At 46.9% G+C, this 27,887-nt stretch overlaps 11 protein-coding genes across 11 annotated transcripts; 7 read left to right on the forward strand and 4 right to left on the reverse strand.

The window, feature by feature from the left end:
• Nucleotides 1-1,144: 1,144 nt before the first annotated feature.
• Nucleotides 1,145-2,543, reverse strand: BJ212DRAFT_1300312 (uncharacterized protein; the record flags this gene model as incomplete). The annotated part of the gene is made up of 3 exons (XM_041332971.1): nucleotides 1,145-1,948; nucleotides 1,999-2,127; nucleotides 2,199-2,543. 3 exons carry the CDS (start codon nucleotides 2,541-2,543, stop codon nucleotides 1,145-1,147), a joined length of 1,278 nt encoding a protein of 425 aa, XP_041192273.1.
• A 2,778-nt stretch (nucleotides 2,544-5,321) lies between these two features.
• On the reverse strand, nucleotides 5,322-6,233 carry BJ212DRAFT_1359721 (uncharacterized protein). The gene has a single exon (XM_041335859.1). The coding sequence runs from the start codon at nucleotides 5,911-5,913 to the stop codon at nucleotides 5,722-5,724; it is 192 nt and encodes a 63-aa protein (XP_041192274.1). The 5' UTR covers nucleotides 5,914-6,233; the 3' UTR covers nucleotides 5,322-5,721.
• BJ212DRAFT_1224568 (uncharacterized protein) lies at nucleotides 5,993-6,235 on the forward strand (the record flags this gene model as incomplete). Its single annotated transcript, XM_041329434.1, has 1 exon — nucleotides 5,993-6,235. A coding segment is annotated over one exon (243 nt), but the record flags the coding sequence as incomplete, so codon positions are not given.
• On the forward strand, nucleotides 6,177-8,236 carry BJ212DRAFT_1359725 (fatty acid desaturase-domain-containing protein). Its single transcript, XM_041335860.1, has 5 exons — nucleotides 6,177-6,633; nucleotides 6,681-7,159; nucleotides 7,216-7,328; nucleotides 7,380-7,659; nucleotides 7,708-8,236. The coding sequence occupies exons 1-5, from the start codon at nucleotides 6,591-6,593 to the stop codon at nucleotides 7,942-7,944; spliced, it is 1,152 nt and encodes a 383-aa protein (XP_041192276.1). The 5' UTR covers nucleotides 6,177-6,590; the 3' UTR covers nucleotides 7,945-8,236.
• A 24-nt stretch (nucleotides 8,237-8,260) lies between these two features.
• On the forward strand, nucleotides 8,261-9,420 carry BJ212DRAFT_258508 (uncharacterized protein). The gene is made up of 2 exons (XM_041342763.1): nucleotides 8,261-8,922; nucleotides 9,000-9,420. The coding sequence occupies exons 1-2, from the start codon at nucleotides 8,443-8,445 to the stop codon at nucleotides 9,063-9,065; spliced, it is 546 nt and encodes a 181-aa protein (XP_041192277.1). The 5' UTR covers nucleotides 8,261-8,442; the 3' UTR covers nucleotides 9,066-9,420.
• Nucleotides 9,212-9,984, forward strand: BJ212DRAFT_258551 (uncharacterized protein). Its single transcript, XM_041342765.1, has 2 exons — nucleotides 9,212-9,419; nucleotides 9,477-9,984. The coding sequence occupies exons 1-2, from the start codon at nucleotides 9,357-9,359 to the stop codon at nucleotides 9,795-9,797; spliced, it is 384 nt and encodes a 127-aa protein (XP_041192278.1). The 5' UTR covers nucleotides 9,212-9,356; the 3' UTR covers nucleotides 9,798-9,984.
• A 493-nt stretch (nucleotides 9,985-10,477) lies between these two features.
• On the reverse strand, nucleotides 10,478-13,780 carry BJ212DRAFT_1359732 (uncharacterized protein). The gene is made up of 9 exons (XM_041335861.1): nucleotides 13,260-13,780; nucleotides 12,923-13,201; nucleotides 12,832-12,873; nucleotides 12,515-12,782; nucleotides 11,824-12,460; nucleotides 11,688-11,773; nucleotides 11,079-11,621; nucleotides 10,921-11,029; nucleotides 10,478-10,870 (listed from the first exon to the last, which is right to left on the reverse strand). The coding sequence occupies exons 1-9, from the start codon at nucleotides 13,633-13,635 to the stop codon at nucleotides 10,739-10,741; spliced, it is 2,472 nt and encodes an 823-aa protein (XP_041192279.1). The 5' UTR covers nucleotides 13,636-13,780; the 3' UTR covers nucleotides 10,478-10,738.
• Nucleotides 13,781-15,010: 1,230 nt separating this feature from the next.
• BJ212DRAFT_258534 (uncharacterized protein) lies at nucleotides 15,011-15,695 on the forward strand. Its single transcript, XM_041342764.1, has 2 exons — nucleotides 15,011-15,186; nucleotides 15,241-15,695. Exons 1-2 carry the CDS (start codon nucleotides 15,155-15,157, stop codon nucleotides 15,530-15,532), a joined length of 324 nt encoding a protein of 107 aa, XP_041192280.1. The 5' UTR covers nucleotides 15,011-15,154; the 3' UTR covers nucleotides 15,533-15,695.
• Nucleotides 15,696-18,688: 2,993 nt separating this feature from the next.
• On the reverse strand, nucleotides 18,689-21,833 carry BJ212DRAFT_1359755 (allantoate permease; the record flags this gene model as incomplete). Its single annotated transcript, XM_041335862.1, has 19 exons — nucleotides 18,689-18,819; nucleotides 18,882-18,943; nucleotides 18,993-19,097; nucleotides 19,192-19,220; nucleotides 19,275-19,470; nucleotides 19,523-19,591; nucleotides 19,642-19,727; nucleotides 19,786-19,939; nucleotides 19,994-20,011; nucleotides 20,061-20,196; nucleotides 20,247-20,278; nucleotides 20,401-20,470; nucleotides 20,522-20,564; nucleotides 20,616-20,692; nucleotides 20,744-20,879; nucleotides 20,939-21,316; nucleotides 21,540-21,592; nucleotides 21,681-21,693; nucleotides 21,805-21,833. Coding segments are annotated over 18 exons (1,788 nt in total), but the record flags the coding sequence as incomplete, so codon positions are not given.
• Nucleotides 21,834-21,990: 157 nt separating this feature from the next.
• BJ212DRAFT_1359775 (histone transcription regulator 1) lies at nucleotides 21,991-25,868 on the forward strand. Its single transcript, XM_041335863.1, has 14 exons — nucleotides 21,991-22,152; nucleotides 22,207-22,492; nucleotides 22,560-22,645; nucleotides 22,697-22,789; nucleotides 22,938-23,130; nucleotides 23,183-23,324; nucleotides 23,374-23,552; nucleotides 23,602-23,653; nucleotides 23,710-24,460; nucleotides 24,509-24,659; nucleotides 24,709-24,807; nucleotides 24,855-25,349; nucleotides 25,402-25,490; nucleotides 25,541-25,868. The coding sequence occupies exons 1-14, from the start codon at nucleotides 22,116-22,118 to the stop codon at nucleotides 25,618-25,620; spliced, it is 2,733 nt and encodes a 910-aa protein (XP_041192282.1). The 5' UTR covers nucleotides 21,991-22,115; the 3' UTR covers nucleotides 25,621-25,868.
• BJ212DRAFT_1359783 (uncharacterized protein) lies at nucleotides 25,869-27,239 on the forward strand. The gene is made up of 11 exons (XM_041335864.1): nucleotides 25,869-25,915; nucleotides 25,977-26,005; nucleotides 26,068-26,208; nucleotides 26,263-26,303; nucleotides 26,366-26,458; nucleotides 26,510-26,556; nucleotides 26,609-26,619; nucleotides 26,667-26,769; nucleotides 26,821-26,912; nucleotides 26,961-27,027; nucleotides 27,080-27,239. The coding sequence occupies exons 1-11, from the start codon at nucleotides 25,892-25,894 to the stop codon at nucleotides 27,140-27,142; spliced, it is 711 nt and encodes a 236-aa protein (XP_041192283.1). The 5' UTR covers nucleotides 25,869-25,891; the 3' UTR covers nucleotides 27,143-27,239.
• Nucleotides 27,240-27,887: the final 648 nt, after the last annotated feature.

Raw genomic sequence — 27,887 nt, forward strand, 5'->3', positions numbered from 1 at the left:
TATGCTTAATGCTAACTCTGTTGTAGCTACTTTCGAAAGATGCTTGATATTTTCTCAAGCCAGCCTTTCTATATGACCTATGTCCACCTTCCTACTGCCAACACACCAGTCTCAGCCGAAATTCATAATAACCCAAAGCATTGGCCATATTTTAAGGATGCCATTGGAGCTATTGATAGGAGCCATATCCACGCCTTCCCTCCTGCATCTGAACACCACCTCTACCATAATCATGAAGGCTTTGTATCACAGAATTGTCTATTTAGCTGCGACTTTAATCTCAAATTCACCTTTACACTTACCAGTTGGGAAGGATCTGTGACTGATGCACATCTATGGGATGAAGCACTTGGGGGGGGCTTAAAACTTGCACCTGGCAAGTATTTTCTTGCAGATGCTGGTTTCCCCTCTCGTCCAGAGCTTATGGTACCTTATCATGGAGTTCATTATCACCTTGCCAAATGGGGGCATGCAAGCATAAGGTGAGCTTCAATTTTTTTTCGAATTTACACTTAATTAATGTTATTTCCAGACCAGTTAATAAGGAAGAGCTATTCAACCTTTGTCATGCATCTGCATGCAACATCATTGAATGAATTTTTGGTGTTCTAAAGAGGTGCTTTCATATCCTACTAATATCCCCAGAATATAAGATGCAAATTCAGGTGCGCATCCCTGCTGCACTCTGCATCATCCACAATTTCATACACACTCATGATTCAGACAAGGGACCTCTCCCACAAGCTGCCACCATTAATGACAATCCTGTGAACCAAGGACAGCCTAACAATACTGATACCAGTGAGAATGAGGGTGCAGGTGTGGACACAGATGCATATGCAAGCTCAAATGCATTCTGTGATCACATGGCAGCACAAATGTGGGAAGATTATGAGAGATATATCCAGGAACATGATTTTGCAGAGGACACTTACCTTTTGGATGTTGATGAGCTTGATACTGACAAGGAGGATGATTTTGAGCATGATATGGAGGATGCAGATACTTAATAATGTATTCATTTTGTATTTTCATACATGATCGATCAATTGAAGTGCTCAATTTCATTGGATTGAAAATACGAAGTGTAACATGCTAATTCAAAGTACAGAAACATGCAACTTGACTGGTGAATGCACTAAAGCTACAAATTGAGACTGTTTTTCACCTGCTCAATGATACTTTGTAAAAAAGAAATGTGCAGATCATTCTGCATGATCTGAATGTATGTGCTACAGATTGCTGGGCTCCTCATGAACATGTGCATAAGGACAAGCTTGTCATCCTTCATCAAGCTCTCCTCCTCTTGCATGGTCTGCAAGGCGCATGATCTATCATCTGCCACACAACTCTCATCAGTTGTCCCAAATGCTATAGTGAGAGAGTCTGTCAAGTGGTTGATAGTGCCTTGAAGATTCATTAGTACAGCAGTGTTAGTGGCCTCCTTTACAACCTTCTTGCTCATGCTCATGTGTGACCTGCTACTGCCCTGGGTCAAAAGCTTGAGTTTCTTGTCTGATAGTGTATCTGACATCTGCAACACAGAGGTGGAAGTGGGAGGGAAGCGATCAAACAACATATCAGAATGAGAATGCTTTCCTGAGCTGGATGTTGATGAGAGAGGAGGAGCAACTACAATGGAACTCAAGGCTACTGGGAGCCCAGTGTCAAGACATGGTATGTTCCAAGTAATAGGCTCATGGGCGACCTCATCACCAATCCCATCAGTCATACTTGGACCAGCACTCTCTGAGGCGTTATTGGTAGAGGGACCTGCTGGTATGTCCTCTGAGCCTGTGGCAGTGATAGCACTGGTATCACTAGGGGCTGCATCAGCTAATGGGTTATATGCTGCCACCCCATGGGCAGCACTGTCCTTTTTCAGAAGTTGCTCCATCTTAGCATAAAATCTCCAGCCATTTTTGAACTGTTTCATGCCTGCATTGGACTGTACTGAAAGTGAGCGTCATGTGTGATGGTGTAATAATAATCATGTACCGGGTTGGTGATATAGGACATCCAAGCATCTTCAGCAGCAGTGCCTTCAATGTTGGCACCAATCTGAGGGTCCCAGTGAACGCTGGACTTGTGGCAGTATTTATTGATTTGATTGAAGGAACCCTTGAGCTAAGTTCAAAAGATCAGTTATGGGAATGGCAGAAGGAAGGGGGGATGACACTCAGTGCAAGATGACTTACTGATGTAAACTTGTTTCTGCAGTGCATTCCAGTTTTGATGGGGCCATGTGTCCTGATATTCTTGGCTGCTATAGCACTAGCAGCTTTGTTGAACGTCTTGATCTTGAAAGATGTTGCTCCCATCTTTGATCTATTTGCAATAAGGTGATCTAGGAGGGCATTGACCTCTAGGTCATTCCACTGTGCCTTCTCCTTTGATCCACTGTTGCTGTCACCTTGATCTTCTTGAGCGATCTGCATGATTTGGAATTGTGTACACAGTATGATAGCAGATACTGCAGCAAAGACCTGCTGTTGTTGCAGGATATTAGTTGTATGATCACTAGTAGGAGTAAATGTAGTCATGGTCGGAAGGAAAGAGATTCCAAACCCCACTATCAGCTGCCTCTATGCTGCCAGCATACATTCTCACATTTTGCTCAAATGACAGTTGCCGAACAGGGTCTTAGCGAATTTTTGCATTCTTGCTTATGTAAATAAGTTGTGCCTTAATTTTCTTGAACCCACCACTTTCTAGTATTTTGCTTATAACTTACTGAGATCTTAACTGAAAAATGTCACGAGACCATGGATAGGCTCCACTTAATAAGGGCTACAACCATCATTTTGGTCAAAAATTTAAGTCTCTGTACAGTATGTACAAGCTTACTCAAACAAGAGGAATATGTGAAACCTTGTGATGCTTGTGAAACCCTGTGAGTGCTTGTAAGGCCTGTGAGGCTTGTGACAAAAATCCTAGTTTGCTGATGATAACACAGTGGCAGATGCCCTGTCACACCTCCCCCCAGAGGTTGACAGCTTACCAACATACATAACACAAACAAGACACATGCCAACCTCAATTGACAGCAACGTCAAACCTATAGCGTTGATCTTGTCCATAGCACCAGACATGACATTGTTGAATGACATCAAGACAGGCTACCTGTCAGACAATTGGTGCATGAAACTTACAAAGTTAATTGATTCTCTGCCAGGCCTACAATGATGTGACGGCCTACTATACCTCAACGACCAATTGATAATACCTCACATAACGCACCTCAGAGAAATGATCTTCTGTCTGGTGCATGACCAATTGGGTCACTTTGGGATAGATAAGTTGTATGCTGCCATACAAGAGTCATTCTATTGGCCAAATATGTGTCGGGACCTGGAGGAAGCATACATACCAGCCTGCCCAGAATGCGCACAAAATAAAAGTCAAACTACAAAACCCACTGGTCCATTGCATCCCCTCCCAGTGCCAGACCACCAAGGAGAATCCGTGGCAATCAACTTCATAGGACTGCTACCCATGGAACAAGGCTGGAACAGAATTATGACAATTACAGACCATCTGGGCACAGATATACAGCTGATTCCATGTCGCATGAACATGAACACACACAAGATTGCAAACTTGTTCTTCAATCATTGGTATTGTGAAAACGGCCTGCCCTTGAGTATAGTATTGGACTGGGACAAAATTTTCACAAGTAAGTTCTGGAGGGCACTACATTGCCTGACAGGGGTAAAGTTAAAAATGACAATGGCATACCACCTGCAAATGGATGGTGCGAGTGAGCATACTAACAAGACTGTTGATCAAGCTCTGAGGTTTTTTGTCAACCAACACCAAACTGGATGGGTAAACTCAATATGATGTCAACAACAAATGCATCCACAGGATATATGCATTTCCACTTACACCTCAGAAGAACACCTCATTTGCTACCACCACTGACACCAGATATCATACAATCAGTATGTGAAGACTTTCCCACCAATGTCAGTGACACACTTGAAGCAATTGTATCCCTCAAGACAGACGTCACTGATGCACACAACATGCTACTCGCTGCAAGAATAGGACAAGCTCACTCTGCAAACACACACAGAAGTGACGAACCTTCATTCGCAGTCAGGGACTTCATATATCTCTCAATGGCACACCAACGACACAAATACCTCAATGGCGATGGGAAACAAGTGGCAAAGTTCATGCCTCATTTTGACAGACCCTACAGCATAGTGTTGGCAAACCCTGAGTCATCTACATATACTCTTGACTTACCAGAACACACTAACGTATATCCCACTTTTCATGTGTCAGAACTAAAACGCCATGTCCCAAACAATGCAGAACTCTTCCCTTCTTGCGAACTCCAACAACCAGGTCCAATTGTCACAGCAGGTGGAATGGAAGAATGGGAAATAGAGAAAATCATTGACAAGAGAACACACAGACATGGGCACCAATATCTGATTCACTGGTGCAGGTATGGCCCTGATGTGGATGTTTGGGTACCAGGACAAGATCTTGAAGACATGGACATGCTAGAAGAATATGAGAAAACAAATATGAAGTCTGATGAAGACAAAAGCATACCTCAAGGTCAAGAACAACTGTGCATATACCTCAAGATCAAGAACAACAGTCACATCGCAACAAGAACATCAAACGCCACAACAAATTCTTCGGAGAATGAGAGGGTGTAAGCTGGACGCTTACACATCAGGGTTTCTGATATTTAGGATAGCCCAAAATGTTGTAATTTTTGCACTAAACTTAAAGTTTAAGCCACCCAAGGCATTTAAGCGTGGTTTAAATGTTGTCCTAAATATTGCAAACCCCGATGTGTTATCACATGTTTATCTCACGCATCATGCACGCATCACGTGAAGTTTACCCCATATATATATATACGCTACCATTATGTTACTTTACGCTAGACTCGGGTCTCCTACCTACTTTCATCTGCTCATCTTGTTGGACTCCGAGAGATCCGAGAGCACCAAGACCGAAGGATCCGAGATAGAGAAGGGAAGTGAGTGAGAGGTACGAGCACAAGCCAAAATGGGCAGAGGCGAGCGACGTATTGACGTCGGCTCGCGCCCTACATTATTTTCTATGTTTCATTCTTATATCCGAGTCATAACAGTACTCACCTTAAAAGCGTCAGTAGAAACACCCTAACATCTCAGTTCTTTCAAGATACTGAGATGTAAGCCACATCGTCACCCGCATGCTACAAAGTCTAACGATAACGTAGTGTACTTGTTGTATAGGTAGACGAGACATTAACAGAGTTCTTTCAAGATACTGAGATTGTACTTGTTGTATAGACTCCTCGCCCCTCTCGCTCGTCTCAAAACAAGACATCTGTATAACGCTCTAGAAATACACAGTTTCGTCCTGTTATCTCGTCCGGTTATCTTAGTGTTCCCCGCCATCTCCTTGGCGAGGTCACATGGGGTCACTTTACCGACATGTTCTACGTGCACCCCGGCAGCCCACTCCAGCCCCTTTGAGGCTCCACGAGATGATGACGCTCAAAGTTGAACAGACTACACTCCAGCTATAGTACCGTAGTCGACGTTTGTTGTCTTTTCTTTCTCTCCTACCGATGCTAAGTGACTGATTCAATTTCAAAAGAAAATCCAGCCGTTGGATAGCGGGCACTACCTTCGGTCCTCATTGCTGGCAAAGTCTCATGAGGGACGTATGAACTAGCTGAAAGTCGAATGTTTGACATTGATGTCATGCACCCGCTTCCGTTTTTATCACCCTCCTGCCCCTCACCTCGATCGTGCTCCCGTTCCTACCGCCGAAAAACATGTCATCATTCAGGGTAACATTACCGAGCTTCGTCTGATGTCGACGACGCTGTAGAATTCCTATTCTCACAGTATATTCAACGCGCAAATTCCTATCTGCAGGGAATGTCTTCATCGACGATTTCAATGACGTCGTTCTGGAGCCAGTGCGTACCTGCACCGGTACTTCGTTGAAGTGCAAATTCCACAGGCAGGCGAAGTTCTCTATCTGCCGTGCATCACATTCTCTTTTAATCCAGCGCGCCACGACGTTCAATAGCTCGCAAGGTCTGATACTCCGACGCACCGTGGTTGACCTTCGCACAGATGAATTTGCGCATGGTCAACTGTACACAGCGCTGTCGAGAGTCCGAAATCAATGCGATGTTCGAACGTTGTGGTCACCCACGAATGAGGAAAGAGAGACGACGAATGTAGTTTACTCTTCGTTACTAGAGACTGTCCGCAGGCGAGCGGAGCGTTTGTATATATGTATGTTGCGAAGTAGATATAGGTCATACAAGAGGTTTTGGCGAACTATGAATAGAGATCTCTCCTCGACGCTGAGGTTCGCGCACTCAATCTCGGTAGTGTTATCAAGATCGTACAGGCTGCACTTCGAGGGTCCCCTTCTTCTTGCAACTGCTACCGATCACAACTGGCGGATGCTGAGTCAGCTTCAATCAAATTTCAAATTTGTGGTCGAAGAACTCCATCTCACTGTTCTCACTGTCAGGTATTCGGAATCGCTAGGGCACTGTCCACTTTAATTCACGTTCGTTCGCAGTAGACGACGAAGCCTTGACAGGCTCCATGGTAGCACAATCAGTTTGCAAAGCAACAGGGTCAGAAATCGGTAATTTAGGTTTTTAAATCGCCTTGGACTAGCTAATTTTTTGCTAGACTTCAGCTACTTCGGTGGTGCTGAGTCTTTCACGGAAGGGAAACGTTCTCCACGTCGGACAACCGTTGTTTCTCCTTCTGAACAGGATGACGGTGTGTCCTACCCAGGTCCACCCCAAGACCCCACAGAATTTCTGTGGATAATGACAGAGGAACCTCACCGCTCGCGACGTATGGCGATCATGAAAGCGCACCCTGAAGTTACGAAGCTCATGGGCTACGAACCTCTCACAAAATACGTCGTACTGGCTGTCGTGTCACTGCAGCTCTACCTTGCCATGTATCTCCGACACTTTCATCCGCTCTCTTTCCGCTTCCTGTTCCTCGCGTATGCTGTAGGCGGTACCACCAACCAGAATCTTTTCCTCGCCATTCACGAGATCACGCATAATCTAGCATTCAAGGGCATAAATACAAACAAAGCCCTGGCTGTTTTCGCGAACTTACCCATCGGTGTACCCTATTTCGCCGCATTCAAGGTATGTAACACGTGTGCGAGCAAGCGTGGGCTGACGGAGACTGCGGGTGCGCCCAGAAATACCACATAGAGCATCACAAACATCTTGGAGAGGATGGGATAGATACTGATCTGCCCACAAATTTTGAACTGCTTTGTCTCAATAACGTTCTTGGAAAGACATTTTTCGCGTGAGTCCAGCGTTCCGTCTAGCATGTAGCTTAAACTCACCTATATATTAGGACGTTCCAGATATTCTTTTACGCCCTGAGACCTGGCTTTGTCAGAATGCAGACGCCCACCCGATGGCACTTGTACAATGTGATTGTGCAGCTTCTCTTCGATTATGTCCTAGTGCGCACCTTCGGCATACGCCCCCTGCTATACCTGCTCTTCTCGAGCTTCTTTGCCGGGAGTCTGCATCCATGTGCAGGCCACTTCATTGCCGAGCATTATGTATGGGACGGTCTCAACCAGGAAACCTATAGCTATTATGGTCCCCTGAACATCCTGGCTTACAACGTAAGTCGTTTTGCAACGTTTCTCGCCTACGTTGATCATGTCGCATAGGTTGGCTACCACAACGAGCATCATGACTTCCCTTCCGTGCCATGGACGCGTCTTCCAGCATTGCGAGCACTGGCACCAGAGTTCTATGATATTCTTCCCTCACATCCCAGCTGGCCGATGGTCATCGTGAACTTTATTCGAGATAAGGAGGTCGGCATCTTCGCACGCGCAAAGAGGATTGCCAAGAACAACAAACAGAAGCATGAGAGTTCAAGCTCAAGTAGTGATCAGGAGTGAGGTGGTCGACTAATATTTAGGTGCTTTCTTAATGGACGCTGTATATACATCGCCATACGATAATCAATCGGATCTGCAGCAAGGAAATGTGGATCGGTATTCGCCTTCAGCGTATCTAGAGTGGCGTATGTCCGATGACTCCAATCTCTCGTGCTCGTCTACCAGTCTTCTCCCCTTTTTTGCTCGTAGTCCAACGTTCGTTAACATTCTCCAGCCTGTCAAAGGATAACGCCGACTTGATGCCAACCTTCCTTTTTTGGCATAAACCTTAACCCCAAATATTATCCTCTCCTGATTCAATGACATTTCGTGTCCAGGTCAAACTGAGGCAAAGTAACTTGTGCTCGTCAACTTGGCGTCAACGTCATCAAATATCATCATTGGGTATTCTAGACACAACTTATATATTAACTATTCGATTGCAACTGTTACTCCACCGATTTGTGCAACCCAGTTGTAAATTTCGTCAAATGCCTCACTCTCGTCGTCGCAAAACTCATGCCCCAGCGCTCAGCCTATCGGACATCCCATCATGGGAGAGAAAAAGCCATTTCCCTGGCAACTCGCCCTTTTCTAGCGTTGCGTATCTCGCAAACCGACGTCGGACTCCATGATTATTTGCAGGAAGGAGATTTTCTATTTGCCATATCACCTCAGAAGCCAAACGGAGTGAATGAGGGATGCTACTTCGCCCTAGGATCTTCACTGGACGGAAACAGGAAGATGTTGCACATTGAACCCCCCTTGCATCCAGAAGGAGGTACTCTGTATGTCCATACATTCCCGAGGCTTCTCGAGTATGTGGAACCTGTACGCTCGCAAGTCCGAACTGTTCCTCGCCTTCCGTACCAACTTGAAAAATCCAGTTACCTCACCTTCTGTCATTCGGTCTTGGATGACCATGACAGAATTCTCCAAGACAAATACACGAACAATGAACGCTCATCCGGTGGAAGTGGCCCCGTGGGGGACGACTGGGTACGTGGAGTATCTGGCAAGAAACGGAAGGCATGCTCAAAACATACGGTCACGTTTTCGAATACTTGGAACCTCAGAATTTTGACCTGCCTTCTGTCCGACCGCCATCCATTTATCAAGAATTACTTCTGTACAACCAGTGAGTTGCCTCTGCTTAGCGCACTTCATTGCCCTCGCACGTTCTAGACTTGCATCAGACTACTCATGGGCGAGTATAACTGTTGCTATGAACAGGGCTTTGAAGTTGAGAAACGTAGGTCACTAATTTCGTGGGAATGTACCGCCCTTCGACGGAAATATCAAGGAACTTGCTCTAGCACTCTGATCGATAAAGATTCCCTTTGACGGAGACCCCCCCCCCCATAACTCAGACGGAAGGTCCCCTGGACTGGGATGATGAGCTCTATGTCGAGCCTGACGTCATCCCACGATACATGCCTCCTTTATCCACTTCGTCCACTAGAATTCTTGTTCTGGACCTCTTTGGTGCCATCCTTGTGAGTTTAAATAGTCGAATCTCTCACATGCAGTTTCAATTGCTCACCCGCAATCAGGGTCGTGATGGTGCTATAAACGATGCTATGCGTTTGCTATCACCATTGTATTCCGACAGATGCCGACTGTCTGAACTGCATCTCGAATACGAATTTATGAGACACAAAGACCATGTTGACACACCCTATATAGATATCGTGCACCACGCTTTGGAGGATGTCTGTACTTTTCTGGAACTGCCGCTCAACGAAGTAGTATTCCGCGAAGCTGTCCAGATTATACTGCAGCCTGGTTTATATGCCGATGCAGAAGCAGCTGTGGGGACGTTCCTGGATCAGGGTTATGCGCTGCTCGGTCTTCCGATCCCGGACGCGAAGTAATTTTCACTTCCTCAGCTTCCATCTGGTCTCCATGTTGACAATGAACCTGCGCCCCTTTCGGATCTCTTCTGCCAACACCACCCCATTTTTTCTGGCCTCTTGGAGCGCTATCGCGTAGCATGGGGCATCGCCGAGAAAAACCAGGTTCTTGTAGTGACTTCCAGCCCTTCCCGAGTGATGGAACCGGCACGCATGTTGGGTTTTCCAATGGCATCGGTGCAGCGTCCTGAAGGGCTAGGATCGAGACTCAACTTTAGAACAAGTGATTACAATCTCTATTAAGACAACTACAGAATACACTGTCTATCCATTCTCCTTTACCTCTCGGGCGAGTTCAATCTTTCAGGAGGACATTTCGCATCTGTGGCATGTATCAGACCGTCGGACGCATTTGCTTGGGATGGGAAGCTCTGGCATGTTTGCGTGCGGGCTGTTCTGTCTTGCACTCACTGATGCGCCATGACCTGACAGGACACGTGTCGAGTGCTTTCGGAACATAGCAAATACCTTGCAAGGGCGTCAGAACACACGAAGGACTGATCACCTGCAGGAAGATAACTTCGTTTAGACATTTCTCTGCGCTCTGATAGTAGTATATACCACTATTAACGACTTCACAATTCGGTTGCAGCACATTAGTGATGCGCATTGGACGACTACTCCTGGTTCTCGAGTCTCGGTGGTGGTACTTTCTTTTGTGCTTTTATAAATGAGCTGACGAAGTTATTACTACATATATGTAGCACCCAAGTTACATTTGTATCAGCCAATCGGCATCATTCATCTATTGTGAACCCTCTGTCAAGTTCTCTAGGTTCTGAAAGGTTCTGAGCGAGCTCCGTTGTTGTTCCTGAAGCTTCTTTGAGGTCACCGCATCAGCGTTTACCGATCGAGTTGAAGGAGTCTGATCAGATTCAAGGTACATACCATGGATCCAGATATTATACAGGTGCAACCTCATTCTGGGTTGCGTGGTTATCATCATACCAATGTTGCTTACCTGTCAGCCCTCGATAATGACGCAAGAGCACCACGGCATCCGAAGTTAACAAAAAGTTATTGATGCTGAGAACCTATCAACCACCGTCAGACATGCAACATTTTCATATCTATCTGCACGTACGAGAAGCCATGTCCTTAAAGCAGCGGCTCCAGCAGCTCGATCTATCATCTGCCAATTGTCGTTTATGAATGTCTTCGTTCCTTTGAAAAAATCCGCGACGAATTTGTTCCTGCCGCCCAGTTTGCATGTGTCAGATCTTCACGTTGAGTTGAACGTACCGATTGAGAAATATCCAGCGGAACCAAAGCGCCTGCATGACCTTGTCTTCATCTCTCACGTTGTCTATCTCAAAGATTTCTTCTTCTCTATCGATGATAACCCATGCGAGTACACCAAATTCATCCAGTGGCAGTGTGTTCAGAAGATCGTATAGCCGGGGACCGCCCACGCGGCATGAATGGATGCCATCGGACTCGAGTAGGTAAGGATACTGCGCTGCAGGCCCTAGGGGATCAGGTCGAGGAGGGGGTGTTGGCCTTCCAGAAGCATGACTGGAAGATGCATGAGACAGCGTGCGAGATGCTACAGAACTGCTGCGCGTAGTCGACAATGCCAATGAACCCGTACGAAGTATCGGGGTTGGTTTGATGTCAAGTTTACCTGCGCCAGGAAAAGGTTGAGATGCCACAGAGGTATTTCGTGATGGGGACTGCGTGGTCGCTGGAGTGTATTCGTCATTGTGAAAATTAGATGAGAAGTCGGTGATCTCTGTCGAAGCAGTCCTTGTCGAAGTTGTTGTCATCGCACGTGAATGGGGCAATCTGTGAAGCAGCCACCGTCGCTGATGTTCAGGCAGTGGACATGAAATGATCAGAGCAAAACCTTACAGTGGAACATGCCCACTGGCAGGCAATGCAACCGGTAATGCAACATGTCTTGGCAGCGGAAGTTGTACCCACAAAGTATAGTCGTCCTGCACGAGTTTGCTCAACCTTAGATCTTTTGTTGCTGCACATAACTTACCATATCCCACCAGAAACTTACTCCTACATGGTCCCACCGGAGATGAGCGTTGAGAATTTGCTGCGTAGGAAATACTCCGTGAAGTTCGCAAAGCGGACATCTCCAATGTGTCATTGTCGTTCGAGTTGCCTGTCGTTTTGGATATATATCCTCGGCGATTTGCGCTACGCAGTTGTATATCACCATAACGGGTTTAGAAGGTGGAATACTACGAGATGGATCAATTCCAAGGGATTTGCATCGAATGAGAAATCCTTTGCGGAGGTTTCGTAGCATGAAGGGAAGACGGTGTAATTTTGCGAGCCGGATAGTCGTCAGTGAAACGTTTTCCAAAGCCTCGATAAGAGCATCTGAGGGTATTTCCGCAGGGGCTTCATCCATTTCTGCAACATCTGATTCTGGGGATGATTCGGTTTGCTCGCGAGCAATGTTGGGAGAGTCGATGATAAGGTGCACATATTCCAGTTCCTCGCTATCTTCGCGCGCAGGAGCGGGTATCGCAGATTCGTCATTGTCAGATGATTCGCTGCTCTGGGAATTCATGGGAGTGACAGAACGTCGTATCTCGGATGGAGCCTTCGTCGATTTGCGTCCAAATTGAAATTTTCTAGCTGCTTTCACCTGGACACGGATTTTTCTACATGACCACTGTCAGACAGCACTCAACGGTTGCCATCAGTCAAAGACTCACCCGACAGAGTTGCCTGAAGATTCATCCCTGCTCAATTTGGACAACTTCAAACCGACATCGACATAGTTTGCGCTCCCGCTGCTATGTTCACTTGAGCTATCAACAAGATGGCCCTGGTTGCCACTCCTGTTTGCGCTGGACATACGAGGCACGCGTGAAGGTGCCCTACCGCCTACACCTTCGAATTTTCGCGCGTATTTTCCAGAAAATGGTTCTGTATGTGTGTGAGGGGACTTTCGTTGCGATTTAGTGGCATGGTGCTGATCAACTAAGAAATATTGAGCAGAGTACTGATGATATGATTTTTAAACGCTTACATGCATTGTTGGTTGTCTGTCTACCAAGACCTCTACGTGGGACTAGTCGGCATGAGCGCAGGGTTGTTGAGGATGTGCCTACTGTACGTACCATCTGCCGACGACTTCCTTGCAGCACCAGGTTGGGAAGATCTCTCGGGAAAGAAGGAAGCCGATTGAGAGGGAAGCTCTTCTCTTCTCTCCTGGGCACCAGATGAACCAAGACCTAGATTAGACCGTCCAGAGTTCTGCGCCACCCTATTACGGGCGACAGGACGCCGTTCCATGGGCAGTGGAAAGTCTTCAATGTTGAAAGTAACTTTCTTTGGACCCCTAGCAGCAACATCAGTTTGCCGCAGGGGTTCATGGATAGCTACATTTCGAGCAGCATCTTATGAAAGTGATAATGTCATTCATTCATTCACCATCAGCTAGTTTAAGTTACTTACCAGGTCGTGGTGGATTTCTACTGACTGGTCTCACGTTCAACTCTTGGTCTCTAGGACGAGTATCGATGCTTGAGTCAGCGGTTGCAGATTTTAAAACGGGAACTTTTGTTCCGAGACGATTGTCTGGCCTGGCGTCATTGACTATGGGGGCAGTTTTTGCAGCAACAAGCCTTGTAGGGTTATCGAGCCTTGGATCGGTTGTTGTGGCAGGGACTCGTGCTGCGATGCGACCGCCTGGCCCTAAGCTATCGGCAACAGTTTTTGTAGCAATACTGATACTTGGTCTTGTAGGATTATCAAGCCTTGCATCAGTGAGTTTCCGAGCGCTCTTAACGGTGCGAGGGGGAGGAGGAACTCGATCCCGTGGATCTGACATACTAGTACCATGAAGATGGATATCAATCAAGCCAATGGTATACTTATCAGTGTCATGTTGTCGTTGTCGCTGTACTTATCATTTTGTGACAGCGATGGGTGGCTTCGATAGCACGTGGGTGTGACAATTCGTGTTCCCGTCATGAACGTTGTTTGAACAGTCACGATTTACGATGACCCAAGGTAGCAACTACTAGCAAGTAAGGCCTCTTGGTTTTCTTTTGGTTTAATGTTTTGATTACTAAGTATCAGCTTAGCAGGGTCTGTGTACGCAATGTGTCCCCGCTGGTCTAGTCACGTCTGCAGTTCTCGGTCTCAAATTTGAAACAGCTGCGCCTTACTGTTACCCCCACACTCCGAGTTAGGCCCAGCTGAGAGTTCAACATTTTGTTTTGCTGGAGGTTGAACTAAATGAAGAGTTTGTATGAAAATTTTGGTTTACGATATCACTTCAATGAATTTGGAGGTTTGGTTCCAACAACGACTTGATACTGACACCACATCAAATCCTACGATGAAAAGAGGACGATCCAATGTGATCGCCCGCTTTCTCTGGCTATGAACCACGCCTCGGAGGACACAGACTGTCGTTCCCCAAACGGAATGCTGCCAGTGGTCCCTGACGGTGCCATAGCCAACCCAATTACTTTACCTCCCCCGGTTCTGGCTCCTCAGCTGAGCGCAACAATTTGACAATGGCATCGGATGCTTGGCGGGACTCTTGTGGAGTCCGAATCAACTGAATTGAATCGGATTACCCCTATAGATGTACTCATCGGATGTCTCAGATCAGGAGTATCCGCTCAGTTTGAAATTTCTTGCCGACTCAATTCAATGCTGTACCCGCTCGACTGTGATTATCCGAGGTGGCGGAAGTGACATCATCATCATCCGCCAAGCATCCCGGCTCTACGGCGATGAGGTCCTCTGATTGCTTCTGTTATATCATCGGCGTATAAAAGGGCCACAGATAATTTTCATTAACTCATTATCAACTCTCACATCAGTCTATCAAATCATCATGTACTCGAAATTCATCAGTATCGCATTCGTCCTCGCTGCCACTTTGGCACCTACCAGCGCAGTGGTCTTCCCAAGGGGCAGCAATGAGGTATGTCACCGTTGTCATTCACTTACATCAAATCTAATCTTTCGGGCCCACCTCTCAGCCTGCTACTACAACTCCCACAATCACGCCTACTGTTATTACTACGCCCCCGCCCACCACCATGACGTCGCCATCTTCTACCCCCACGACCTCTACCACACCTTCTCCCACTACCACGTCGTCCACGATTACACCTACTTCCACGCTAACGCCCACGACGACGTCGTCGTCCACGATTACACCTACTACCACGCTAACACCCACGACGACGACAGTCGCCTAAGCCTCCTATTACCTACGCCAACGCCCACGACGACTCCGACAACTCCGACGACTTCGACGTCCACTGTCAAGCCAACTGATACCGGCAAACCTCAGCCAAGTCAGCCGTCTACACCATCAGTGTCGTGTAATGGTGTTCAGCCATGGCAGGTTAATCTCGCAGTAAGTTGTATCTTCATCTCAGCTCTACCCCCGCTCACATCCGGCTCAGTACAGCGCAGGCGCTCAAGTGATTTTCAATAACCAACTGTGGACTGCTAATCAGTGGAGTTATAACAACAACCCTGAGTCCGCTGCCGGCGCGTGGACTGTGAACGGGTTTTGCAGCCAACCGATCAGCAACAAAGTTGATTGTACCGCAATCCCTGCGTGGAATCAGCCTACTGCTTACCCCGGGGGCTCCAAAGTGACCTTCAATGGTCATCTCTGGATCTCTACGCAGTGGACTCAGAGTAACAAGCCTGGTGATACTTCCGGAACTTGGAAGGATTTGGGTGCTTGCAACTAATATCATAGTTTGGACTTCTTAGATACTTAGGGGTTGTTTGCGTCGAAGGACTTTATCATGGACATTTCTTTACTGACTTGCTATGGACATAGTGAACATTAGATTTCTTTTATTTCTTTATCAATCAATTGTTTATATTTCCCGTTCATTTCATGTGATTTCTCATGACTATTCACATTGAACGCTGGTCAATAAATCCATCATATCTTTCTTTCCATTCCCAATGTCCTTGGCTGTGCTCAGATAATGCGCACGCTCCTATCATTCGACCAGCCACTCTCTAGCTGCGGAATAATCTCCGAACGAAAGTTGTGGCGGGTCTGTTGCACCTCCTAGTGCCAACGCCACAGTTACTGTGAGTTCATCTCTAGCGTCATTGCCTTTAGCCAGCTGTCAATCGTGTCAAATGTCAAACGCGATCGTGGTCGGATACAAGGGCTGACAATGATAAGGGGTTAGCTGGGCAGCCTGTACCTTGGAAGTATCGCTAACCGCTTAGATCTATGCAGGTATGATTCCGAGCTTGCACGAACCTAGGGGAGGTGAGGATCCTCAATATTCAAGGACGTCTAGAGCAATGTTGGGTAGTAACACCAGACTTAGATCCTGGCTCGGACTCTAGCTCCTCCCCATCCGACGAGAGTGGTCAGACGACGAAGATGAGTAGAGAACCGGTCCACAAAGATACGTAAGCACCCCGCCTATCGACAAGATCTGACGCGAGCTTCCACTTGGCCACTGGTACTCGCGCCAACTCAACCCGCCGAATATCAGCAAGCAAGGGTTCTTCAAGAATGAATTGTCATTGATGCGTAATAGCGAATTGGATGCTCAAGAACTGGGTTGGGGGGGACTATGACTGGAAAGATCGAGTGCCCCTTATCACCAAGCAGGGTCGGTTTCTCATCCTCTCAAGATGGGAGGCTGAAAGTGAAGAAGTGACCCACTGCTACTCCAAATGTAGTTGGCATGTGCCTCACCTTCAGAGATCACGTCATGAGGACATGAAGTATCCCTATTGAATCTAGAATCGTCACCGGGTCGCCTTTGGCGGAAGCTGGAGCGGTGGGAATACGGAAAGCGACTGCAGCTGCAAGTTCAAAACCTACTCTGAGCTTCCCTATTAAATGAGAGCCTTAACGTGAGGGACGCTTAGGCTGATGCCCCGTCCGAGTCACAACCACAAGGAGCACATAATGATCAACCATGATAGCCTGGGTAGGTAACAGCTTCAACCTGAACTTTCTCGAAGTCATTGGTACGACCAGCGGGCAGATAATGTTGACCCAGGAGCGCATAAGATGTACGAATGAATGTTTTCGTGCTTCAAAATTCATACTAATAGCATTTAGTTATTTGTTTTCCAAGAGTCTTTTTATCGGAAGTCGAGACGCGTCCTGTACTACGCGATGTCGCATTTGCACCTGCCTTATTTGCACATATTTGGCCAGGTTTACCGCTAGTTAGTTACTCACCAAGTTATGAGAGATTCTTTACGAGGTTTGGGTGTGCAGTGCACTCAGTTTTTCGTCCGATCATCAAACCATTGCAGTGCTTCCGGCCCCACACCGATCAAGTGAGTCCATCAGATCTGCCAATGGAGGCTTCATTCCAATCACAATGCAAATAGCAAAACGACTGTTTAAGGATAACTCCTGATGAGTCCAACTCTCTCTGTGGGCCATGGAGGACGCTGCACTAGGCTATTCCCCGAACGGTTACTGGCCCGCCTAAGGCAGTCGGATCGATCACATATTCTATAAGGACTGCCTCGTACCTCTGCATACTCCTATGATCACACGGCATGACTTCTCCAGAATCCAAACAGTGTGAGCGCAACAAATTTTTTGGTTGGCATCTGACTCATTATGCGCAAGGCAATATTGCAGATCCGAGTCGCAATCTCAATTGAAGTTGACCGATTAGTACTAGTGACACCCGTTGAATGCATTCAGCTGAATTGAATCGGACTATACCTATACTATACGCTTAGCATGGCACAGCATTCCGGCTTCAGGCCCTTCTGTTTTTTTTTACAGGCATGTCAATTTTTGCTCAACTCTTCACCGACTTCATCTCATCCCAGCACATGTACCCGAAGTTCATTACTGTCACACTCGTTTTCGGTTGTGCCCACGGGTGCAGTCCCCGTCTATAGAGACAGCGATAAGGTATGTCGTCACTTTCCTCGACTTCGTTGTGCGACAACCTCTTCCCAACCGCATGTCAGCCTCATGTGGCTCGGGCCTCTCCCCCAGCCACGGCTGTTTAAGTCTAGTGCAATAGCTTCCAGCTTTGGCAGGCCAATATCGTAGTAAGCGTTACTCGTCTTATGATCTTCCTGCGCTCACATCTCTGACACAGTACAATGGTGGCGCCTCTGTGATTTTTAACATCGAACTCTGGACTGCTAAACAGTGGAGTATCAACGACAACCCTGAGTTGACTCAAATCGGGGTTTACATCCAACCAAACAGTAACAAAGTCGATTGCGCAAGTATTCCTGCTTGGAGGGATTTGGGTATTTGTGAGTAATTACTTGATTCATATTTGACATTTACGTTTGGAGAGTTACCGGTTTACTTTGAAGCACTTTTTTATGGACAAGCTTGCCTGTATCCTTCTCAATTGATGTATTTCAATTCCTAGTTTATTTCGTTCAGAAATATATTCGAGTTCACCCCTTTATTCTGCAAGCAATCATACTTGTCTCTGTTGGCAATGACTAGCGACGCAGGACAACAATTTTCATCTGTCCCATCTTGACACATGTGCCATGCGTCTCTCAATCCATTTCTATAGTCCCTTAGCGATTTATACTCACATTTTTTGTACTTTTAGTCCTGGTGGACCCAAGCTTTTCAGCTGAAGACACTAGGCTTGTCGAATACGTCTATATTTCGGCAGACACTCACGAGCTCAAGTGCTGAGGGTATTGCGCTCCTCATATCTGGTGTTCTCGATGCAAGACTCGCAAGTCGAATGCAAAATTGATTAAATCTGTATGATTAAACACATCATCAATGCGCAAAACGGAAATCAAGTCTTCTGTTCCCAACATCCCTGGTCGTGCTCAGATAGTGTGTACGTTCCTGTCATTTAACAAGTTTTTAGCACCAGAGCCTTAGCTCTTTAGAAAGTCCACAATGAACTCACCTCTATCGTCATCGCATCCCAAATCTTAGCTCGTTGTCGGTTGCGCCAGATATAATATGCCTTCGTACCTGGGTACAGAATACAAATGTTGACGCAGCAGATGATGATGAGGATCTTGTTACCGTGTCGATCTACGTGCGGGGATGAGTGTGACAATTATGTTGCCTTGGAACGGAAAAGAGTAGTGACATACATCTGGGAGCATCGCTGGTTACGTAGACCTGCGCAGATATGATTCCGCTGGCTTGCACGAACCTAGCGGAAGGTGAGTACGTCTCCAATTTGAAAATGGAGAATTCCGCACATGTTGTATAAGGACGCGTTGACTGTTCGACTTGCCACTGCCCCGGCGTTACGAGAACACCACCCCACCTGAAACAATAGATGAGTATTTCGCTCGAGGGTCGTTCTAAGTAGTACCTGGATTGGATGGGTATAACTGGTAACACGAGGACATCAAAAATAGTCTTCAAGAAGATGAATGTTGACGAGTTCGAACTCACGGATATGACAACAGACCGGTCACCACAGCCTGAACAGTTGAAGTAAACCGCGTATGATGCGCCGCGTAAAACGCATTACTCACAAAAAATATCCAAGGGTTAGGGTTGCTAGGCAATGCATAGAGTGCAACAAGGAAAGGCAATGTCCAAAGGTCCTCCATCATCGACACAATAGAACGCTCGTTGACGGACTCTGAGACAAGCGTGATCACAAACATTGTGACAATTCCGAGAGCCTGAGAGGGTATCGTAAGGAGGTTGGTATCAAATGTATTGAATCTGGATTCCCGGTCTTGAGTGTGTCAAACGAAGGGATACTTGTGATACCTACCCGATATCTCTAAGTAGTAAAGTGAGATATGTCGAGGGGGGAGCGCTCGGGATGCCAAACATGAGGCCGCTACGTTTCATGAGTGCCTAACTCTTACAAAGCTCAGGCAAACGGCGTACAGGATGTAAATTGGCCAAAGGTCATAATCACACACTGCTGTCCATAGACGACGCAATGTAAGGCCCTCGCGGTTGTGCATGTCACCCTGAGGGAGTGAGCTGGTTAGTTATAGAGTCTAACGAGACTGGGACATAAATATTTACTTTAGTGGGATCATCCCGAATTACTCGATTGACAATAATGATTTCTTCTCTTTCCGTGAACCAACCGTTGGGCCGAAACCATGTTTTGGTCTGCGTTGGCGATGGAGGCATGCGGAAAAAGGAGAAAAAACCTATAAGGAGAGTGAGGATTCCCCTGTGGGAGGATCGAGTTCGCGCCCCTTATGTCATTAGAATTAAATGAACGTACTCAAGCATGAACAGCCACCTTCAATCAAGTCAGGTTTTTGCGAAATGAGCATCAAACTTCTACTGACCGCCATCCAGCAGCGCCGGCCACACCATCCATGTGAAGCGTCCCATAGGCTAGAAAACTGGCAACGATACCGCAGAAGTTTAAAGACATCCAGAACAGGGCGAGGCGGACGGGCAGCTCCGTCTTCGTATAAAAATCTGACCGAAAGGTCAGTAATGTAAGATGAGGTAGAAGGTAACTGACATACAAGATAGATATAATATCAAATCAGGGATAAAGCTGTGGAGTGTAAAAAAAAGTGGACCCGAGCGCGCGCAGGAGTTTGACTTACCCGCCTTGCAAGGCGCTGAATTCACTAGTCAGTGAAAAGAAGCTTTGGTGCAGTAATTACATGATATTACCCAAGAAGCGCTCGGCAGACTAGGAACGAGGTCCTACCGGTCAGCCAGAATTGCGACAGAGACACGAAACCTATGAGCTACCGATGAAAACCGTTTTGATACAGTTTGTTCTGTTACATACTCCAAAGGCAAATTTGCGTTGGTATCCAGCGATCTGGGCCGATCTTCAACACGACCATAAGCCACACGAAACAATCCACAGTAAATACACGCACTCGCTTCGAGACAAGCTGTGACGGTAATTCTGTGCATAAGAATGCCAACTTGAATACGGTATTTCCGAGGTTGAAGTCTGGATGACTAAAGTCAGGATAATATCCGGATGACAATCAGACAAACTTGCCGTCTGTAGTCAATCCAAGATCCTGCAAAAAACTGCCCGAGTTTGCCTGGTTGATGTTGCTCCTGTCCAAGTTCAACGCGGAAAATCCAATAGCTGCCATAACCATAATCTTCCGATCCAACTTGCGAACCAGGGCCTTCCTCCCATTTAACATGAGCAACCTCACTTTGAACCACGATAAGTATAGAAGCTGACCCTTTCTTCTCTGTGCGTCCAACGAGCGGTTGGATCGAATCTGTGAAGATTCTCGTAGTCCTTCTTGGGCCAATAGTGTGGTGCAAGGTCAGGATCATCAAAAACAGAGCGTCTGGTCGCGATTGCATCAGGGTCACGGGGGACCGTCTGCCTTCGACGAAAGATGGTCGTTGTCCATGAGAACTGTTCCTCTGCCTCATTCACCAGGTCGTCAGTGGGCAGAGAAGAACTTCTTTTGCCAATAGAAGATAGTGAAGAGACGGGCCGACTCAGGCCGTCCGTTGTCAAGATTTTCTCCTCTGGGGCAGCACTCACAGAGGTCGTCATCTCGGTGAGAGAAAGGAACAAGTCTGGAGGAAGAATCCCCGTATAAAAGTACTCAAGACAGGCACGGCTGAGCCACATCTATCTCCACTTGCATGTAACACGGAATTGTGCGAGTGATATCACATTCCTGATCAATGGCGCAAGATCCTATTCTAACAATAGGCATGCGATTGACAATCATCATTGACTTGCAAATTTTGCTACTTGTCATGACGGTTGACGGAAATGCAGCGCGAGTTTAATGACTGGATCTTGGGTTCGCCTAAGTCAGTACTCGCAGAAACAACATGTTCATCCCACTGCATTCAATGAGCTGTAATGATAGACCTGTCAGCAACGCTCCATGAAGGATCGGCAATTTGAGTGCATTTTACACCCCATGTTCGGAAGTGGCTGTCAGAAACTAGAGGCACACCAACAGGGATGTGACTAAAGATGTTATCATGCATGTGGTGTGCTTCACAAAGTGGCAGAGGTGGGGAAAAACAACTTTGTACTAACCAGACATCGTGCATCATGGGGCAGCTAACGCTGAGTGATATCACGTATGAATTGCGATATTTGGCGCGACCGTCTAGCGTCTAGCGGTGACTGTACTAGTAGCCTGGTCACCATAAAGTGGCACGCCTGATACCCTTAGTACCTATTGTGGAAACAGTGAGTGTTGTTGGTTGGCGGTAACTAGGAAAAGAAGATGCAATTGATTCATATTGAGTTCTCCCAACATTTCATAAGCCTGTAGCAGCGCTGCAGTTTGAGGAACCACGTGGCTTACCAATTTTGGTCTCAGGTATTGGGTGCTCACTGTTGTTGTACTTACCCGCCCAGCACGGCCTCCAGTTGCGCAGCAATGAAGTTCACAAAACCTGCCTGGGTTATGCACAAGGGTGAGTATTGAAGTGTAAGGAATATTTGCTTCTTGACCATCTTCTGTCACCCAGATAGTTCCAAAACTGACCACGACACGAAGCGTCTCTCCATATTTTCCGTTCATGTTCATCCTGATGGTTCTCGCATAGCGACGGGAGGGTTAGACGCCAAAATTCGTATTTGGAGCACGAAACCTATTCTTAACCATGCATCCGAAATGTGCAATCGACCACCAAAGTCTTTGTGCACACTGAGTATGCATACAGGTCCCGTATTGACGATTAGGTGGGCACATTCTGGGAGATGGCTTGCAAGTGGGAGCGACGACGAGATTGTGATGATATGGGACCTTGATCCGTGAGTTTGATATATGACTTCGATGTGCTCCTGAAACATCCATTTGCGTTTTCTCCTTTAAATATAGATCGGGTAGGAGTAAGGTCTTTGGTTCCAATGAAGTCAATGTAGAAGGATGGAAACCAATGAAGCGACTTCCAGGCCACGAAAGCGGTGAATTGGGCTTGTCCACTTGTGTTTCTATTTGCACTGAGCAAATTCCAGACGTTACCGATCTGGCGTGGGCGCCAGAGGATCGTTACCTCGCCTCAGTTGGCCTTGATTCCGTCGTTCTAGTCTGGTGTGGATATACCCTGGGTGAGTTGAATTTGCACTCTTGCTTATACCGTCCGCAGCTATCGGTTTATTTCACACTTCAGTAACTGGTGCTTCCACATACCTTCGAGCATTTCTTTCCAGCTTCAGTAGTTCAGCACGAGAAGTTCATTACTTATACTACTTTCAGAACGTCTTAGAAAGCTGGATCAACATCAAGGATTTGTCAAAGGTGTTTGTTGGGATCCTGTAGGCGAATTCATGGCCACTCAGTCTGACGACAAGTCCGTGAAAATTTGGAGAACAACCGATTGGCAACTCGAGGCAGAAATCAGAAAACCCTTCGAGGACTCTCCTGGCAGCACGTTTTTCCGCCGTCTTAGGCGAGTGCCGCCAGTCACATTAATTAAATCGTTTTCTCACAGAGTTTTGCAGTTGGTCGCCTGATGGTGCTCACATCACTGCTTCGAATGCAACGAACAACAAAGGCTTCGTTTTCATTGCCGCAGTCATAACTCGGGGCACATGGACTTCTGAGATCAGTCTAGTTGGTCATGAGAACACAGTAGAGGTTGCGGTACGTGCTGACTGTGTATGAAGTGCTGCCATTCTCATGCATATTGCAGGCCTATAATCCCCATATTTTTCTGCGAAATCCCGCATCACCTATAGCTACATCTAATATATGCTCTGTAGTTGCTCTTGGCGCGGATGACAGATCCATTTCCATCTGGCAGACAAAATCTGCACGACCTCTCATCGTCGCACGTGAAGTTTTTGAACGACAGATCATGGATCTCAGCTGGTAAGCTTCTCTTGACCTTCGTTGAGAATCTGACTAATCCTTTGTGAAGGTCCTGGGATGGCCTGACTCTCTATGCCACATCTTCGGACGGAACGATAGCCGTTTTCCATTTTGACCCTGAAGAATTGGAAGGCATTGCTCCCATTCCGCTCAAGAGCAATATCTACACAAGTTTGGCTTTGTACCGCCACCAATTCCAGAAGGATTTTCGCACGGCACTTCCATCCATAGTACAAATGCTGCTTCTGCATCGAGGATCACGCCGCCACCCTCCCCAAATCGTGCCCAATCGCAATCGCAATCGCAATCGCAATCCGGTTTTGGTACATCGAATGGGATTAATGGTGCCGAGCACATCAACAAGCTCGTTGCAAAGAAGAGCAATAAGAAGAGAGTTCAACCCGTGCTTATGTCGTCTGTGCCTTCTGCATCGACGTCACGCTCAGCCCTAGTATCGACTTCCGCGTTGCCGCCTTCAGCAAGTGGCCTCGGACCGCGTGCATTCCAAGTGCCAGAGATCCCCCGATCGCGCCAGGCATCGCACTCTGCATCACCCGTGCCAAGCCCACGAACTTATGACGCTGATATTGAGATGGGAGGACCAATGGATATGGATGTTCCCATCGATGCACTTGATACAAGTATGTCAAGCGCAAACAAGGGCAAGCGGAAAGCATCGGTCCTTGACACGCCCGAGGACCGGCCGTCTAAGCCCCGTACCCTTGGTGGCGATCGACCAAGGGAAACAGTTGCAGTGCGAGAAATCACATCAACGAGTTTGGTCTCGACACGCCCGCAACTATTCGAGGGTGCAAATCTGCTGCCTGTCCCTCCACTGTTGACATTCTTAAGTGCCAATGTGGAGGGAAGTGACTTTGTCTTCGAGGCCCGAAATTCGGAAGGAGATGGTTCGTAAGATCTTCCATTCGTTCTGATTTGGCTGATGTTTCTTGTAGGGGCCACGGAAGTAACGTTTGCTGATGGAAAGCAAACACTATGGCTGGACTATCTACCATCTCCTGTGCTCGCGTTGACCGCGTCCACAACATTTTGTGGGGCTGCCACGCAAGACGGTTCTGTCAATGTGTATTCACACACAGGTCGAAGGTTTGTGGTAAAACGGAAGTCTCATCATTATCTTGATAATATTTGGCAGATTGATGGCGACTTTAAGCTTTGGGTCACCGTGCGCGATGATGCACGGCTGCAAGCTGGCATTAATGATACTCACAGCTTCTGGTCAGCTAAGCTCGATGTAAGTTGCATAACTTCCTTTTGTTCTATAGAGCTTACCCTTCTTAGAAACGTGAAGAATGTTGCATCTTTCTTTCCACCTACATCCGTTGCACCTCTCCTCTCCTCTTCGCCGAATTGCACGATATTGTCTGCCACTGTTCGACATAACGGCGCACCAATGATTCATTGCTCTTCCGGTATCGCGTATACTTACGATACTCAGCTTTTCTCCTGGACAAAACTAAGTGAGCGCTGGTGGGCAGAGGGCTCGGATGTATGGCAAGGTCGTCAACGAGCGAACAAAGACAAAGACGTTGTAGCCTCCATTGAGGGTGCAATCGGCAGCACGAGTATCCCAGTGCCTCACAAAGAGCGCCCCACATGGTGGAACACGGCGCTCACACTCGGTCATCTGGAGAGCAAGTTGCACGCGGCCAAAGCGCTTGATAGCGCTCTTGAATATAAGCAAGCACTTCTGATTTATGCAAGGAAACTAGCAGATGAGGGCTTCAGGGCGAAGGCAGAGGAGCTCATCAAGGAGCTTTTCGGCCCTATATTTTGGTAGATTGCATATCATGGAAGTTGTGGCACAAATTACTCACTGTTTATTTAGGCGACCTGGTGGAAGGGACGACTCTTGGACCCCTGTCGTGGCAGGTATGGCCAAGCGCGATCTTTTGCGCGAAGTATTATCAGTCTTTGGTTCGTCATTCTGCCTCGACCGTCTCTTAGATTACTGAACTTTTGTACAGCTCGGAGCAAGACCCTTACCAAGTTAGCATTGGACTGGCAAGACACTCTCAAAAAAGCATCGAATGATGATCAGCTATGACGATGCTAGTAAAATAGATAGAAACTTTTTGGCTTTGGTTGTAATTCAGCTTTGCCGCTGGATGGACTGTTTATTTAATTAACATGTGCATTGTAGCTGGACGCTTCACTAGAGAGTATACAGTATTTTATTTCACGAGGATCTTTGGCTCTGCGTCTCTCACCAGACATTACATAAATTATTTGTAGGGCCTCTCAATTTCAAATGCTCCACAAGCTGAGGAGTCGTTCCTGCCCCTGAAATCACCACGTCACTTTGAACCTGCACAACCATGAGCGATCTTGTCGTTCGAGAGGTCAGTTATCAAACCCCACCTAGGCATGCGCAGACAATGTTCTTACCGAGTTGCTCTGTAGGTCGCAAAAGATGTTTGGATCTTCTCCAGGTAGGGGTTCGAATTCATATGGACATTCTGACTCCCACTGGTATCTCATGTTGACTCAATAGACCTTTTGCACGATTCGGAATATTCCCGATGGGGGGGCGGTCCACTGCTATCAAATTGCAACAGGGGGGCGTTTGGGTACTTGCATCGACTCCACTGACACAAGATACGCGCAATAAAATAGATGAACTCGGTGAAGTCAAGTGAGCATCATTCAGTCTTGTTCGTGCTGTGGGCCTTATACTTAAATCTCCGAGATACATCATATGTGCCGACGCTGTTCACCACCTCTTTCTTGGTTCGTTCTTTCTCCGCAGAATTACTGGCGTCGTCAAGGTTCTGTCTGACCAATTACGATAGGAGAATTTAAAAGGGCTTACCCCAATGCGAAGTTAATTGGCGTTGAAGGTGCCATAAGGAATATGAGCGACAAGAGCCTCCAATTTGACGGTTGTATGTCATTGAAGTTGATTTTTCCTTTAGTCGTTTGAAGTTAGATTTCAGTGTGGGGCCGTGACCCTCCTGGCACAATCTATGGTTTTGAGGACGAGGTAAGGCAGATTTATGTTCACTGGCACAAAGGTGATATATATATGCATATAGATCAAACATTGGTACGTGTTTGCCTATTCACTAGGATTGCCAACCTAATGCCTTGCAGCTATTTTTCAGGTTTTCGGAATAAAGACGTGGCTTTTCTGCATACCCCATCAAGGTCACTTATTGAAGCAGATTTACTTCTGAATCTACCAGCTAATGAACAAGTCGAGTACCTTCCTTACTGGTCACACGTATTGTGTTAACATCTCAATTAGTATTCAAAATCATCCTCTTCAGCCCATGGTAATATCAAGCCGGACTCGTGGATCCACAGGGCCATTATCAAGAACACAACGATTGATGCTGAGTTTGTATATTGTTCCTCGTTCCTGCTTTGACACTAACGCAAACGCAGTGCTATGCGCCGCGACGCAACGACAGTTGCTAATTGGGATTTTGATCGAATCATTCCTTGTCATGGAGTGAGAAAGACTGCCATGAGAACTTATGTGACGACTGACCATTTCTTGGCAGGACGTGATTGAGACCCACGGCAATGAGATGTGGAGAGCCTTGTACAATGCATCTATCAACTGAATATCATAGCTTGCTGTTTAATTTACATGTATGGAAGTGACAATGGTGTCATCGTAGTCTCGGCAAGCAAAATTCCATAGCACATTCGGTCTCTCATCTTATCAACCGTTCGGTGTCGCTTCAAATGGTCAGCCCCTGAGCGCCGTCCTGCCGACACTCAAGTCATGACACGTTGATGGAACAAATAGCCCGTGTGGAGAAAACGATCGCCATTGTCCCACACTGCCCGACACATCACATCAGCCATCGTCAAGTGCTTTTGAAAACAGGAAACTATCTCCGACCAATGTGCACCCAGGGGATGCTGGACGCTGGCACTTACTAATGTCGAACGGGTCCACAACAGGTATCATCTGACATAGGACGCGACATTCATGGGATCGAATTACAGATCTAGTTGTGCCTCAACTTGCTAATGGAACTATGAGCGAACAGGTTGGCTATCCAAAGAATTGAGTGGTTGAAACCACCACGTACGTACCCCCAACCATGCCAGAGCTATTGACAGAGGTTCGAATTCGTTTGAGGCAAAAAGTAAGAGTCGAAGCCCGCGCTCAGTGAGCTGCTGTCTCCCTGCCTTTTCCCCTACATCCACCCTTAGTCTCCGGCCTCTCCTTGGCGGTGACTGCGCATGTGACACTTCTCTTTGGTCTCAGCCTGCATGTCAGTGGGCCGCCCCAGCTGCTGCGCGACAAATTTGTGCGGTCTGCCAGTCTATCATAAAACCCTCTGCTCTTCTTAATGC

Source organism: Suillus subaureus, assembly GCF_016647635.1.
Source record: "Suillus subaureus strain MN1 chromosome Unknown BJ212scaffold_19, whole genome shotgun sequence".
NCBI lineage: Eukaryota > Fungi > Basidiomycota > Agaricomycetes > Boletales > Suillaceae > Suillus > Suillus subaureus.